Genomic DNA, 14,781 nt, shown 5'->3' with positions numbered 1-14,781 from the left:
CCGTTATCTGCTCTTTTTCTACAATATGGATTTCAATAATCTATTATTTTTCTTTAAGTACATAAATTTTAACTTCTGTTTCTATTTTACACTTATCTCAACAGGCTTTCACTTGGCTGGCAGATGCATCTAGGCATCAGTTGCTGACTACAACCTGCGCTGAGTGACTGTGAGCCCTGGACTTGATGAAAACTGATGTGAACCAGTCCAGCTGATGTGAATGCTCCCTGTCTCTTCAAAAGAGTCTGTGAACCAGATGCTTCTAATGAGTGCCCCATTTTCTGAATTCCCTCCTTACTTTTGGCTAGCCTTTCAGCCTACTTTGGCCCTGATAACAATGCCCCAATGTCAGCTTGACATAGTTGCAGAAAGGAACATGTCATCCCATGCTCCCTGCCCAGAATAGGTTGAAAAGCTGAGACAAAGGGGAACTCCCTGGCATGGGGGACAAAATGGCTACCTATAGTGCCAGTTGATATACCAGAAAATAGGCCCAAAGTTGTCAATGAATGGATTTATTAATTTCGTTCTTAGTTCCCAATGATACCTCCTTAAAACCATGGGCAAGCAGGACCCATGATTTGGTCCTGTCATCCGTGCTTGTAAATGGGAAAGTATAGGACTCAGCCATAATAAGCTTAATAGGAACAGACCACCCAAAATGTTCTTAACTTCCAACCATTATCACCTGCCAGTGTAGGACCTAGCTAGCCATGACAAGCTTACTGGAGGCCTGAGTCTCAGGAGTTTACCCTGAGGTAATGCCTGGTTACAGGAATGACCACAACCTGAGATTACCCAGGCACCACCCAGGAAGAGACCATCCAAAGGAAATTCCTAATGTTCCAACCATTGTAGATAGGATCACCTGACACCACACACTCACCTCACCAGGACACCCCTAGACAATTGTCAGCCAATCAGGAGTCCTGATGCCTAGAAATCCCTCATCCTCACCTTTACTACTATAAAAACCCAACTCTAACTGAGCTTGGGGCTCTTCAATTATTTCAATATGTTGAACACACAGAAAGACCAAGTTTGCAAACTTGTATAAAATGATGGCTCTTTGCTTTTATATATGGTACTCGGTCTTCTTGTTGGTTTTTGGGGGACTTCGCAGATCTGGACATGACATGCATAGACCAAGCTAACCACTAACTTACAGAGGCTCTACAGTCTCTGCCTCCCAAGGGCTGGGATTGGAGGCTTGGGCACTCAGGCCAGGCTGACTGCCCTTTTAAGAGGGAATTGCCAGTTTCAGAGGGGGGACCTTACTACTGAATCTCTAGCCAGCAACTGATGGTGCTGGTCTGCTCTGCTGATGATTGGCTAATTACACTGACTTTACCCAATCAGCATCAAAGCAGTGATTCCCCTGGTTCTTAACTATCCTAGCAATGGGTAAAGAGAGGACATAGTTTCTTCTGTGTATGCTTGTCTGCTCCTCCTATTCTGATCTTTTCTCTCCTTCAGCATGATGAAACCGTGGCTCCTCAGAAGCCCCTGGGTGGCAGCTGTGGTCCTGACACTGATGGTGCTGAGCTCTTCCATGGCTTTGATCAGGGACCCCCGACGTAAGTGCACACCTCAGGTGCTGAGCTGCTGGGGGTGGGGGAGGAAGGGGCCGACTTCTCACTGTCCAGGTCAAGCTCCTTGAATCTACCGATATTTTCTGTGACCACCCACACTGAAAGTCCTCACTTGAAATCCAAACTGTTTCCCCAAATGGAAGCCCAGATGCCCGTGCTCTCAGATCTGTGTGAGAGGCCCCACGTATCAGCCATTGCTTTCCAGTTTCTTCCTGGAGCATCTCCAGCCTTGTGTCACAGTCCTCAGGGCCTGGAGAGGATTGATAATCATGATGTTAAATCAACCCCTGCACAGGGCTTGTCCTCATTGTGTTGAGCTATGCCAGACAAAGAGGTTTCTCGTTAAAAATAGAACTTCATGTGTGTGTTTGTATTCTATTTAGTATATATGTTTATTTTATTTTATTTTCAATAAAAAAGACCAATATTGAAGTGATTAAAAGATTCCCCTGGAAGTGTCACAGAGTCACAGTAACAGGCTGAGCATCCCAGGGGGATCCCTGCGCATCCTCTGCCCGCCCTGAAGCCACTTCCTGGGCACCTGGGAGGCTGAGCCCAGGGCTCAGTTTTTCTCTCTCCCTGACTCCAGTGTCTGTGCAGCCTGCTCCTGCATGAGGACCCTGAAGGGTGATGCGTTAGTTCCCATTCTACTCGGGAGCACAGGGCAGCTAAGGCAGCCTTAGAGAGCATGGGCTGTGTGAGCTGTCTCAAAGTCTGTGAAGCCTCTTCTGAGAACCTGGGGCAGGTTAAAGCCCATTTGATATTTGTGATTTGAAACTTTCTGCATTTCATTTTCTCCTACATTCTCTCTCCTGAGTCCATGGAAAGGACCTGACTCCTCTTTGCATCTTGTGATCACTTCCAGATTCACGACCCATACCTATATCACACAGAGAAAAATCAAAGTCTGGGGTCTGCATATGGGATATGAAAGATGGGGTTATTGACACTCCTAAGATGTGACCCCAAATGCTGGGACTGTGGCCGAGCCGTCTGAGCCCTCTCTGCTTTAATTGATGAAAATGGGGAAGGGAGGATGGTTTCCATAGAGATGTTTAGGGATCGGGAGGGATGGCCGTGTAGAGCACTAGGGGCTGCTGCTCACTGTGTTTTCTCTCTGTGTTATCATCTCAGGCATCAAAGGACGCAGAAGCTTTCATGCGGCCTCTTACCTCCTTGTTCCACTCCACAGAACAGGCTCCTACCCTGGCATTATTGTTGTTATTGAAATTACCTGGCGTGAGTGAGAAGGAAACATGGAACACGCGACAAACCTGCTTAGGAATTTTTTAGAGGGAGTGTTACAGGCCTGGGGAAGTCAGTGTGCAGCTGATTCATATGTGGATGATGTAATCCACCATGCACGTGGATCACGCAGGGCCCTTTAACATCCTCGGGGGCCATTAGGCACTTCTGCCTGAGGGCTTCTCTGCACATGCATGGCCCCTAGAACCCAGAAGTATCACCCTTATTGCGGCTGAAATCATTACAGTTACGATTCTTGCCACACAGCGTGGCTGGCACTTCCAGGTTCCAGGGCACGTGCAGAGAAGTGCTCAGGCAAAATACTTAGTCACCCCCGGGGACCTTAAAAGGCCCTGCGTGACCTATACGTGGTATGGTTGCATCACCTATGTATGACGCAGCTACGTAAACCCTCGCCATGCATTCATGAGCTCCGTCATCTGTACATGACATCGCTATGTCAGCCACCTGTGCTGTGGTAGGCAGCCTGTAAAGGCTGGCCGCACACCGACTTCACCACGCCTCTTCACGTGTCTCTAATAAACTCTTGATCAGGTTTGTTGCATCCTCGTGCTTTGTTCTCACTCGCCGGGTAATTTCAATTGCCCTTCACACAGACTATTCTTTTGAAGATTTATTTATTAATGTAGGAAGACTCTATCTGCATCTACACCTTTATGCCAGAAGAGGGCATCAGATCCCACTGTAGATGGTTGGGAGCCACCATGTGATGCTGGTACTTAAACTCATGACCTCTGGAAGAGCAGCCAGTGCTCTTAACCACTGAGCCATCTCTCTAGTTCCATCAAGATAACTCTTCTGAAACTGTCATTTTCCCTCCATTTTGTAAAGTATAAATCAGTGACGTCTCAAAACACCGAGATCAGAAATAAACTCTCTGAAACTCTCAGCAGTCTCTTTCTCTCTCACAGCCCTGAGGAGTGATGACCGCCACAGGTATTGTCCCACAAAATGCCCTGAACTTCTTCATCTTTCTGTGTATTTGGGACATGATGATGTCTGGTGCTCACATGTATTTGAGTTACTGTTAACAGGTCTCTTCTACATTTTCTGAGCTAGATTATGTATGAGAAGAAAAACTATACATCTGAATGTCTTGCCCCATCTCTATTGAAACTTCAGACTGACACCCTCACCTGTCCCTGGGGTCACACTTGACATCTGATTTTAAAAGATCTGGCTTGTGAATTCTCTGGGTCTGTAATTTAGACAATGGAATTGTGGGTCAGTGTTGGGATCATGGTTTTCATTTCCACAAACTTCTCCAGTAGTTTTCAGAAGTTCCCGTCAACCCCACAGCTTCCAAGTTGGGCTCCTCTTGACCCCACTCTCATCCCGCCCCTTCCTCCGCCCTCACGCCCTGTGCACTGTTGATCATGAACTCAGGTTGGCAGGAGGTGTTGTCTCAGCTGAGATGCGCCCCCTCCCCTGACACTGACAGTCCCCACCCTCTTCTTCTGCTCCCATCTGTAACACATCTTCACTGTCACTCCCCAGAGAGCTTCTCTGTCCCCTCCTGTCACTCAAGTCTCCCTGTTAGTGGAACTCCACCCCCTCTCCTATTTGTTCCTCACTCTCACAATTTAAGCTCCAAAGTGGAGGGGCCAGCCTCTGTTTTCCCTCTGTGGATCCCCTGGGTCAGCACAGGTCAGCACTGAGGGAGATTTCCCGTTCCTTCTGCTGTGTTTATGGAAGAATCAAGATCATGAGGGATGGAAGGAGTGGTGTCTTCTGAGTGGTGAGCGCTGGCTTCCTGCTCAGCTCCAGGTGGGGCAGCTGTGGGACCAGAGAGACGAACATTTGCTGAGCCCTCTCCTCTTTAATACCAGAGGTACATCTGTCGGGTGCTCATCTGTGAGGGGTGCATCTGGACACAGGCACCAGTCCCTCCTGCATGGCCCGTGACAGGATTGTTCTCTTCTCAAGTCTATTCCCAAATGGGACTTTTTCCCTTGGGGCCATGGTACAAGCAGCAACATTCAGCCATAACTGAGCAGGGGACACTTGCCTTGACCAAGTGTGTGTGACAGGGAAGCCCAGAGGCTGGAGCCCTAGGCAGGAACCATGGACAACAGTGGAGTGCTGAGGTGTGAGGAATAGTCTTCCCCAGGGAGGAGCACACCAACTGCTTATCCAGTCCCAGATGATCAGCCCTGAAAACACACATTCAAGTAACATTATGCAGATGAGAAGGGTGTGTTCATGTATTTAGGAAAGTATAAGTATATGCATATATGTATGTAACCATTAATAACAAAAGAGGCCATGAATTTGAAAGAGAACAAGAAAGCTTATGTAGGAAGACTGGGGGGTGTCAATGATACAACTATATCACACTCACAAAAACTAAGAGTCTCACTGGCTGTATAAACCACACTGAAGGGCAGAGCCCCTGCCGAGCAGTAGCTGTTCCAACACAAAGTGAGCTCAATGATATTCTTGGCTCTCTCTCTCTCTCTCTCTCTCTCCCTCCCTCCCTCCCTCCCTCCCTCTCTCCCCTCCCTCTCCTCCTCCTCACCATACAGGAATTTTGCTCATATATTATGGTTCAAGGTTTTGTGGCTTTTATTTTATTCCTGTGAGTGTGAATGTGTGTGTGTTGTTCTATACTAATTTTTTCTTTTGTCTTACTTGCCTATTTGTTTCTAGTGGGAGAGAGAAAGAAAGATTAAGGATTTGGGTGGGCAAAGAGGTGGGGAAGATCTGTGGGAGCTGAGGGAGGGAAACCTGTGATCAAAATATTTTATATGAAAAAGTCTATTTTCAATAGTAATGAAAAGAATATCATGGGAGGCAAAATGGCCAATCAGCCTCTGCATCCTCTCAGGATCAGGAGATCATAGATGAGGGCTTAAAAAAAAGTGTGGACACCTCCTCTCCTGTTAAGTCTGGATGCTGTAAACTCAGTTTGCCCTGTTTGGTTGATATTCATGGGACCCTGCCTTTTTTCTGAAGAGAAAGGAGAGGAGGGGTGCATAAGGAGGGCGGGGAAGGGACTGGGAGGAGAGGAGGGAGGGGAAACTTCTTCGGGGTGGAAAGAAAGAAAGAAAGAAAGAAAGAAAAGGAAGAAAGGGAGGGAGGGAGGGAAGAAGGAGGGAGGGAGAGGGCAAGCAGGAGGCTATGAAGGGAGAGCAATTCCTGCCTCTCCTAGGAATGGGGGAGGGGGATTTCCGGGGGTTCATCCCTCTCCCTGTTTATACCCTTGTCAACTACCAGGACCTGGCTGTGTGTCCTCTGCCCCTTGGGTTGGGTTGAAGTCAGAGGTGGGTTGGGGCGAGCCTGGGTCTGGTCATTTGTGGCCACTGAAGATCATTCTTGTCTCCATAGCTTGGTTTTTGGAACAAGTTAAACACGAGTGTCATTTCCACAACGGGACGCAGCGCGTGCGGTTTCTGGACAGATACTTCTACAACCAGGAGGAGTATGCGCGCTTTGACAGTGACGTGGGCGAGTACCACGCGGTGAACGAGCTGGGGCAGCCAGACGCTGAGTACTGGAACAGCCAGAAGGAGCTCCTGGAGCAGAAGAGGTCCCTTGTGGACACTTACTGCAGATACAACTACCAGGTTGCGGAGAGCTTCACTGTGCAGAGGAGAGGTGAGAGGTGAAGGCAAGGGGTTGGACCGGGCGCGGGGAGGGGGGCGGCGGGGTGGGGGGCACTGTGAGGGATCAGTAGGAGGGTGCGTGCATCATTGCTTGCCTGTGTGCAGGAGCCTGCAGAGACGCTGGACTCCCTGCAGCTGCAGCCACAGGTGGTTTTAAGCAGCCCAGATGGGACCTGGGAACAGAACTGTCCTCACCAGGAGCTGCAGCCCTGTTAACTCTGATCACCTCTCCAGCCCTGAGAGAATATTCAGACTGCCCAGGACAGCGAAGGGGGTGGACACTGTATAAAGATGCATCAATCTAAGCTTAAGCAGGAGGGTTAGGAGGAAGGGGTCCGACAGAGGGAGCTAAAGATGCACCCCAGGGTGTGGGCTTCCCAGCGAGAGTCACACAGAGGGAGACCTGCCCCTGGCTACAGCCCCCACAGGAAGAGCAGGCAGGGGGTTGTATTGGCATCAGCCATATACAGTGTCCGACTGTCAGTACACACCTCAAAATTTTTCTGAGAAGATTCTTTCTTTTCTCTCTCATTTGGCAAGAGACACATGAGATGGTTCTGCAGGTGCCTTGGATGGGGGTGAACTCGGGAGCCTCTACTGTTGCACAGGGTTTAGTATGTGTCCCTTCCCTGTGGTGAGTCCCTGGTGAGAAACTGCAGGTCACAGCTGGGGACAGAGAAACAGTATAGCATTTGCTGATTGTTGCTTAGCTAGAGGCTTCAGCCACCCCAGAGTGAGGCCTCTCTCTCCTCTCAGGTCCCCAGTGTTTCCTGGACTTTCCCTCCTCCCTCAGCTGAAACAATGTGTGCTGTGCTCACAAAAGCAGCTCACTGAGAATGAAGTGTCAGACTGAGCTGTGTGGGGAGTCAGGGGTGGGGAGGTTCGTGACCTGTGAATGGAAGATTCCAGAAAGAGCTGCCCCTGCAGCAGGGCTGGGGACTCAGGAGACCTTCGGTGATGTGGGGAGGTTGGAATGTTGCAGATCCACAGCCTAATCATAATTAATCCTGACCTGTCATTGGTCCCCTTAGTAGATGTTCTTTGTCCTCCTCTGTCTCTGCCTTGACATCCTGGACTTCCGAGTGAAACCTTTCAGGATGTGTGGAACTGTCAGGCACATACTTTCCCCCCCTCAGAAGCCAAGACTGTCATCAGAGCCCTGAGACCATGGCCAGTTCCCCACTGTGCTGTGACCCCGCCCACCCGATGCTCCCACGATGCGCTTGGAAGTTTATTCATCAAATCCTTCATTCTGTTATCATGAAAACATCACAGATCAATCACCATGTGGGAAAATGTAATTTGGGGTCATCTGACTCTGTGTTTTTGGGCCATGGCCACACATATTTGGCTCTAGAATCAACTGTCCCTTGTCCCCCGAGGGGACACCTGAATCACTGACTGATCACAAGGCGTCTCTGCCTTTTCTGGGCTCCTTGGTTCTAACGTCCCTGCTGTTGTTCGTTTCCTTATTCACGACTTTTACTTTACTGGACGATCCACACTCAGCCTTTAACTCACGTATCCTATTTAATGTGTCAGCATTGCTGTCTTGATGAGGAGGAGTGAGTTACAGGTCCCGTGTTCTTCTCTGTGTCACTGGGACGGTGTCTGCCTCACGTCCCCGCCTCAGCTCTGCTCTCCTGTCTGGTGTGAGAGGCTGTGGGTCTGGGAACCGAGAGACACCTGACATCCCGACACTCAGGCCCCTTCTGTGAAATGAGCCCGTGTTGGCATGTGACCTGTGGACCTGGTCCCGAACACTTTACCATCTCGGGGTTACTCAGGGTGTCACCCGGTGCCTGACAAAGTTCTGGATTTGGGGTTCTGACCAGCTGTGTTTCTTGACCTGGTCCCACATAATAAGGAGGGAGAGGAAGGGAAACTGGAGGAGCCAGGAATGGCCGCTGTGCCCCTCCAGTGTTAGAAGTTACACAGCAGAGAGAAAAGCCAGGGAGCGTGCAGGTGTGGGGATGGCAGGCTGTGGGCTCAGGTGCTGCCAGAAGTGTGGTGATTCTGGTTTGGTGTGTCCCAGTCAGGGTTATTGTTGCTGTGGTGAAACTCCATGGCCAAAGCAAATCAGGGAGGAAGGGGACTATTTAGCTTACAGTTTTATATCAATGTTCATCATCAAACAAAGTAAGGACAGGAACTCAAATGAGGCGGGAACCTGGAGGCGGGAGCTGAGGCAGAGGCCATGGAGAGGTTCTGCTTACTGGCTTGTTCCCTGCTGCTTGCTCAGCCTGCTTTCTTTAAAACCCAGGAACCACAGCCCAGGAAGGGCACCATCCATAATGGCTGGGCTTCTTCCACAACCAGGAATTGAGAGAATGTCCTACAGATTTGTTTACAGCCTGATCTGATGGAGGCATTTTATAATTTGAGGTTCCCTCCTCTCACGTGACTTCAGCTCATTTCAAATTGACATAAAAGTGCCCACCACCATGTGTGGTGTTGAAAACCCCATTTAAACAAGGTGGAGGAGGTTTTCTACAAAACTTGGGAAGATTGTAGAGAGATGAACCAAATATTGAAAGACAAAACAGAAAATGAAGGCTTCTTTGAACTACATTTAAGGGATGGAGGGAGTTTACAGTGAGCTTCCATGAGAATGGGATTGTAATGTATCCTCACGGCTGTTACACTGTGTCGGCTAGACAAAACAGTAAGAGAAAAGGCCTGGCTCCTTCAATTCAGAGAGAATTCACTCCAGCACCACCTTCTGCTGCATGCCCACTGCTCTGCAGGGGTCCGGGTGCAGACTGCAGCACAGTCCCTAAACCCTGCAGCTCACACACTGACGGGCCCTGCTGAGGAGACTGCAGCACAGTCCCTAAACCCTGCAGCTCACACACTGACGGCCCCTGCTGAGGAGACTGCAGCACAGTCCCTAAACCCTGCAGCTCACACACTGACGGCCCCTGCTGAGGAGACTGCAGCACAGTCCCTAAACCCTGCAGCTCACACACTGACGGCCCCTGCTGAGGAGACTGCAGCACAGTCTGTAAACCCTGCAGCTCACACACTGACGGCCCCTGCTGAGGAGACTGCAGCACAGTCCCTAAACCCTGCAGCTCACACACTGACGGCCCCTGCTGAGGAGACTGCAGCACAGTCTGTAAACCCTGAAGCTCACACACTGAAGGCCCCTGCTGAGGAGACTGCAGCACAGTCCCTAAACCCTGCAGCTCACACACTGACGGCCCCTGCTGAGGAGACTGCAGCACAGTCCCTAAACCCTGCAGCTCACATACTGACGGCCCCTGCTGAGGAGACTGCAGCACAGTCCCTAAACCCTGCAGCTCACACACTGACGGCCCCTGCTGAGGAGACTGCAGCACTAAACCCTGCAGCTCACACACTGACGGGCCCTGCTGAGGAGACTGCAGCACTAAACCCTGCAGCTCACACACTGACGGCCCCTGCTGAGGAGACTGCAGCACAGTCCCTAAACCCTGCAGCTCACACACTGACGGCCCCTGCTGAGGAGACAGCGGCTCCTCGGGTGACACACATAGGGGAACACTGACCGAAGATATGGTACAGTTGATTTATTCACAGTCCTGCAAAGGGAGATGAGAAAGAGTTCTCAGTAAGACTTCCTGCCTCGCACACAGAACTGCTGCCCTCTAGACACCAGAAGAGACAGAACCCAGAGACACAACTTATGTACTTAGCTGATGGAGAAATTGCAACAGCTGGGGGATAAGCTTTTCTTTCCCTACCAGGGAATCCACCTGCAGCTGGGGATTCCTCCACAGAGTGGCGCTGATAGCTAACGTGAGAAAACAGACACTAAGTCCAGACAACTGTGTTAGACTCTGAGTCCTGCTTGGACCTCAGCCTGGGTGGGTGGAGGCAGACACAGCCAACCTGGGGGGACAGCTCTGCCCTCATGACCTGTTCTCACCTCCCCTTCTCCTCTAGTTGAGCCTGTGGTAACTGTGTATCCCACAAAGACAGAGCCCCAGGAGCACCACAACCTCCTGGTCTGCTCTGTGAGCAGCTTCTACCCCAGCCAGATTGAAATCAGATGGTTCCGGAATGGCCAGGAGGAGAAGACTCGGGTCGTGTACACAGGCCTGATCCAGAATGGAGACTGGACCTTCCAGACCCTGGTGATGCTGGAGACGGTTCCTCAGAGTGGAGAGGTTTACACCTGCCAGGTGGAGCATCCCAGCCTGACCAGCCCTGCCAGAGTGGAGTGGAGTGAGTGGGAAGCTCCTCACCCTGCAAATCCCCGCCCACCAGCAAGAGGCATGGCTTACCCTGCCTGTCAGTTTTTCTGACCCTGTGAAGCCCTGTGCAACTGTGAACAGAATGGCTTATCTCTCCCTGTCAGCTTTCTCTGATCTGCAAATCCCCACCCACCTGGGAAGGAGAATGGCTTACCCCTGCCTGTCCTCTCCCTCTCTCACTCCCCCCCTCCAAATCCCTGCCCACCAGGAAGGGGAGTGGCTTACCCTGTCTGTCAGCTCTCCTTTCCCACACACTATTTCCACTGATTCTGTGCTGTCCTCTCCTTCAGTATGGCTCACAGGGGTAGGTGTGTGATCTTCCACAAGCACCTTTGCCCCTGGGAAGCAGTTATGCCATTACACTCTCCTGAGCCTTCAGTGACATCACCAGACCAAGGACCTACTTGTCCCTGGCTGCAGCCTCTGCCTCTGGCTGGGTTGTGTTTCTGCTGCTGCTCGTGGAGATGATGGACAAGAAGCAGCTTAGGGTCAAGGCTGACCTTAGGGACGTCCAGTCTCAGCTCTGCCTTTGCTTAGCTCTGTCAGCCTCAGGGCTGTGCATCCTCAGAGCTGAGGGGCTTCTGTCAGCTCCCCTCAGGGTGGTCATATTAAGTCTCTTCATGCTGTGAACTTATTGCTGTTTGATTGCTTCCAAATATCACCAAGAGTGTTCAATTCCTACTGTTCTAGGAGAAACTTCTTCCTCGGTCTTAAAGCTCTGACTGTAGGGGCCCCAAAAGGGAAACAAGATTTGGGGTGAAAACCTCTAAACCCGGCTTCCTTCTCAGGGGCTCAGTCCTCATCTGCACAGAAGAAGATGCTGAGTGGAGTCGGGGGCTTCGTGCTGGGTCTGCTCTTCCTCGGGCCTGGGCTGTTCATCTACTTCAGGAACCAGAAAGGTAAGGAGTGGAGACTGGACCTTCCAGACCCTGGTGATGCTGGAGATGGTTCCTCAGAGTGGAGAGGTTTACACCTGCCAGGTGGAGCATCCCAGCCTGACCAGCCCTGTCACAGTGGAGTGGAGTGAGTGGGAAGCTCCTGTCCCTGTGAATCCTGGTGGTGGTCAAGACTCATGGCATTTCAGAGAAGAGACATGACTTTGTTCTCAGGGTGTCTCAGGTTTCAGTTATCTCTGAACCCAACAGTCTGCAGATACTAGTACATGGTAACAAATGGGGATGGGAAATTTAATGGGATTCTGACTTGAGAAGTCAGAACAGAGGAAGAGTGGAGGAAGAGCCACTGGGCTGCTGTGTGACTGGGACTTTGAGTCCCTCTGTCTGTACACACTCCCCTCTGCCCTGGATGCTGTGGGCAGTGGTGCCAGAGGAATCTCAGAGTCTATGTTCGTGTGAGAGGAGGGGGACAGATCTGCCTCCATGCACTTAATGTCTATTTTATTCTCTTCTCTAGGAGAGTCTGGACTCCAGCTGACAGGTAACACCTTTCAGTCTTCCCTCAGAGACAGATCTGCCTTCCCTACAGTGTGGGCTGGGGTGTGAGGGACACCAGGCAGACACACAGGGGAAGATATAGATCCCAGGACACTGAGCCTTGTTTCCCGCACTTACTGAAGGCCTGTGCTCTGAAGCTCAAGAAGTTCTCTCTGCTCACTGTCTTGCAGTCAGGGAGGTGTGAGGGGGGAGAGAAGCCACTGCAGAGTTAGGTCTGGAAACTCCACTGTCCCCTGTGCTCTGCAGGACTCCTGAGCTGAGCTGAGGTGACAAGGCTGAAGGAAGGAGCTCCTCCTGTCTCCATGTCATGAAATTGTTTCCTTCTTGGCTTCAATTCCTTCACTGACAGTGTTTCCCTAGGACCTGGCTCCTCCTGGTTATGGACCCTGCAGGCCTGTTCTCCCTGATGGCCTGTTCAACCCCACCTGTGCCTACAGTCCCAGGACAGAAGTCCCCTCCCCTCCCCTGCCCTGCTTCCTTTTGTCCCCTGCCCTTTGCCTGAGTTTCTGAGCCAGGTTGCTGTGATTACACTTTCTCACATTTTTTCTCAAATAGACAAAAAAATCAAAATTACCTGCTTCATAGAGTTTCAAGGAGAAGAAATTCAGAGAAAGGAATGACCCACTGTTAGACTCTGTTTGTTCATGATATGAATGGAGGAGTGTATATATGTAGCGATTTATAATAAAGTAGGCCCACACTATCTCAGTATTGGGGATAATAAAGGTTTATTTGTTTAGGGGTTGACTCAGAGTAAAAGCAGTGATCAGCAGTCCTCTGTGTGAGCGGGGAACTGGAACTGAATCCAGCAGCCAATGGGTCTTGCATGCCTCTATGTCTGTGTATCTAGTACCTGAGACAGAGCCCAAAGTAGGCCAGCATCCAAGGGCCATTGGCTGAAGGAGTCCCCACAGTTCTCCCCTTTTGTCTAAATAAGAGAGTTCCAAACCTAATGTCAAACTATATACAATAAGAAAAAATATCAAGTATAAAAATTAGAATTATGACAACTCGTTCTGCATGATGCGAATTAGTAACTATATTGAGAGGTTCTTTAAAATCCCTTAGTACTTTGAGAATAGCATATTGATTTTTGGACAGAACTGTAAAGGCTTTGTTCCACCTTACTTAAATCTTCTGATTTGTAACCTGCCTTTTCTGATTTATTTGCATCAGTGTAGAATTATGGGCTCCAGTTATTGCTGTGTCATGTACAATGTGAGGAAGGATCCAAGTAGCTGCCTTTATAAGGTGAATTCTATCACTTTTGGGATCGTTGTTATTAATCTCTCCTAATGAAAATTAGCACAAGCCCTTTGCCAGTGTTCATTGTCTTCCCATATTTTTTAAAATTTCATCCCTAGTAAAAGGGAGTAAAATCTTGGCTGGGTTTATTCCTGCTAATTGACAAAGTCTCAGTTCCTTTGATAATTAATTCAGAGACCTTTTCCACATAAGTTTTAAATTTCTTATTCAGTTTACGTGGTAAAAGGATCTACAATAAGATAGTATCTTCCCTCTGCATTAAAATTCCTGTAGGAGAAATTTTGGAGGTAATATGACTAGAATGCCCATGTGGGTCAGCTACATCCACATAAAACCTGAGAGAGCTTGGGAAGGAATTCTAGACAAAAAAGATTCAAGTTAAGCACAGCTTATTGATGACCGCATTTTTTCGGATAGGCTCTGTTTTCTGGCAGCAAGCAGAGGCATGGCTCCATTAAGAAATCACTTCCTGACTCAGCATTAACAACAAAAGAACTTCCCAAATTCTTTAATAAACAGCAGCTTCCTGGTCCATGCTGGTAGCATGAACTCTGGTTCTTTCAGAAGGTTAGGCTATGGAGCATTTGAATGGGGTTTGTGTCCAGAATGCTACAGGTTGATTGATGGCAAAGTGGACCCGCTGTGTCCCTGGGCCTGGAGCAGAGACCATGGCTCATAGAGCTGGCATAAACATGCCTCTGCCATTGGACTGGGCAGAGCCAAAAGACAAAGCAACCTTAGTCCTAGCCAAGCTTGCTTAGCATTTAAAAAATAATAAAACACTCCTGGTCACAGAATGATAACAGATATGCAGTAAAGACAGATGCAGATAAAAAAGAAGACTTTTAAATGGGTCACAGTGTTGGATAAATTTATGTAGGCTTGGGCGAGAGAAGAAAAAGAACATATATAGCTTTAAAAAGAAGTAAATGGTTTTTAAATATAAAATAAAGTCATTAAAGAGATAGTAAAAGTAATAAAAAAGAGTACATACTCAGATTAAAGGAGAAGAAAAATAAGCCACATAAAAATGGAATATACACAGAGTCTGAAATATGCATATTATTGTATTTTCTTAAATTTTTAACTGTGAATGAGCTAAGTACAGAGTCATATTTCATTGTATGGGCTGATAAGCTAAACCAACATATTTAATTTAAAGGTATCTTGACTTCAAAGTTTGGGTCTAAGGACATGTTGCTTTGGAAAAGAAGTTCTGCTTTTGTTTCCACAGAGGATAGAAAGTTATGGATTCCTTATTGGCTAATACAGTTTGATCAAACAAGACCCTGAAGCAATGGCCCAGGTGGTCTAACATCCATAACAGCTTCAGGACTACTGGCTGAGATAGACCTACTAC

The 14,781-nt window shown here is 49.0% G+C and overlaps 1 protein-coding gene across 1 annotated transcript; it reads left to right on the top strand.

The window, feature by feature from the left end:
• The first annotated feature begins 1,477 nt into the window (after nucleotides 1-1,477).
• Nucleotides 1,478-12,203, top strand: LOC121435296 (H-2 class II histocompatibility antigen, E-S beta chain-like). The gene is made up of 5 exons (XM_041634531.1): nucleotides 1,478-1,577; nucleotides 6,186-6,455; nucleotides 10,391-10,672; nucleotides 11,490-11,600; nucleotides 12,115-12,203. Exons 1-5 carry the CDS (start codon nucleotides 1,478-1,480, stop codon nucleotides 12,201-12,203), a joined length of 852 nt encoding a protein of 283 aa, XP_041490465.1.
• Nucleotides 12,204-14,781: the final 2,578 nt, after the last annotated feature.

The sequence above is a fragment of the Microtus oregoni genome, unplaced genomic scaffold (assembly GCF_018167655.1).
Source record: "Microtus oregoni isolate MIOR12 unplaced genomic scaffold, Mior012 000046F_ref0000063, whole genome shotgun sequence".
In the NCBI taxonomy this organism is placed as follows: Eukaryota; Metazoa; Chordata; class Mammalia; order Rodentia; family Cricetidae; genus Microtus; species Microtus oregoni.
This window is presented reverse-complemented; position numbering and strand designations above follow the sequence as displayed.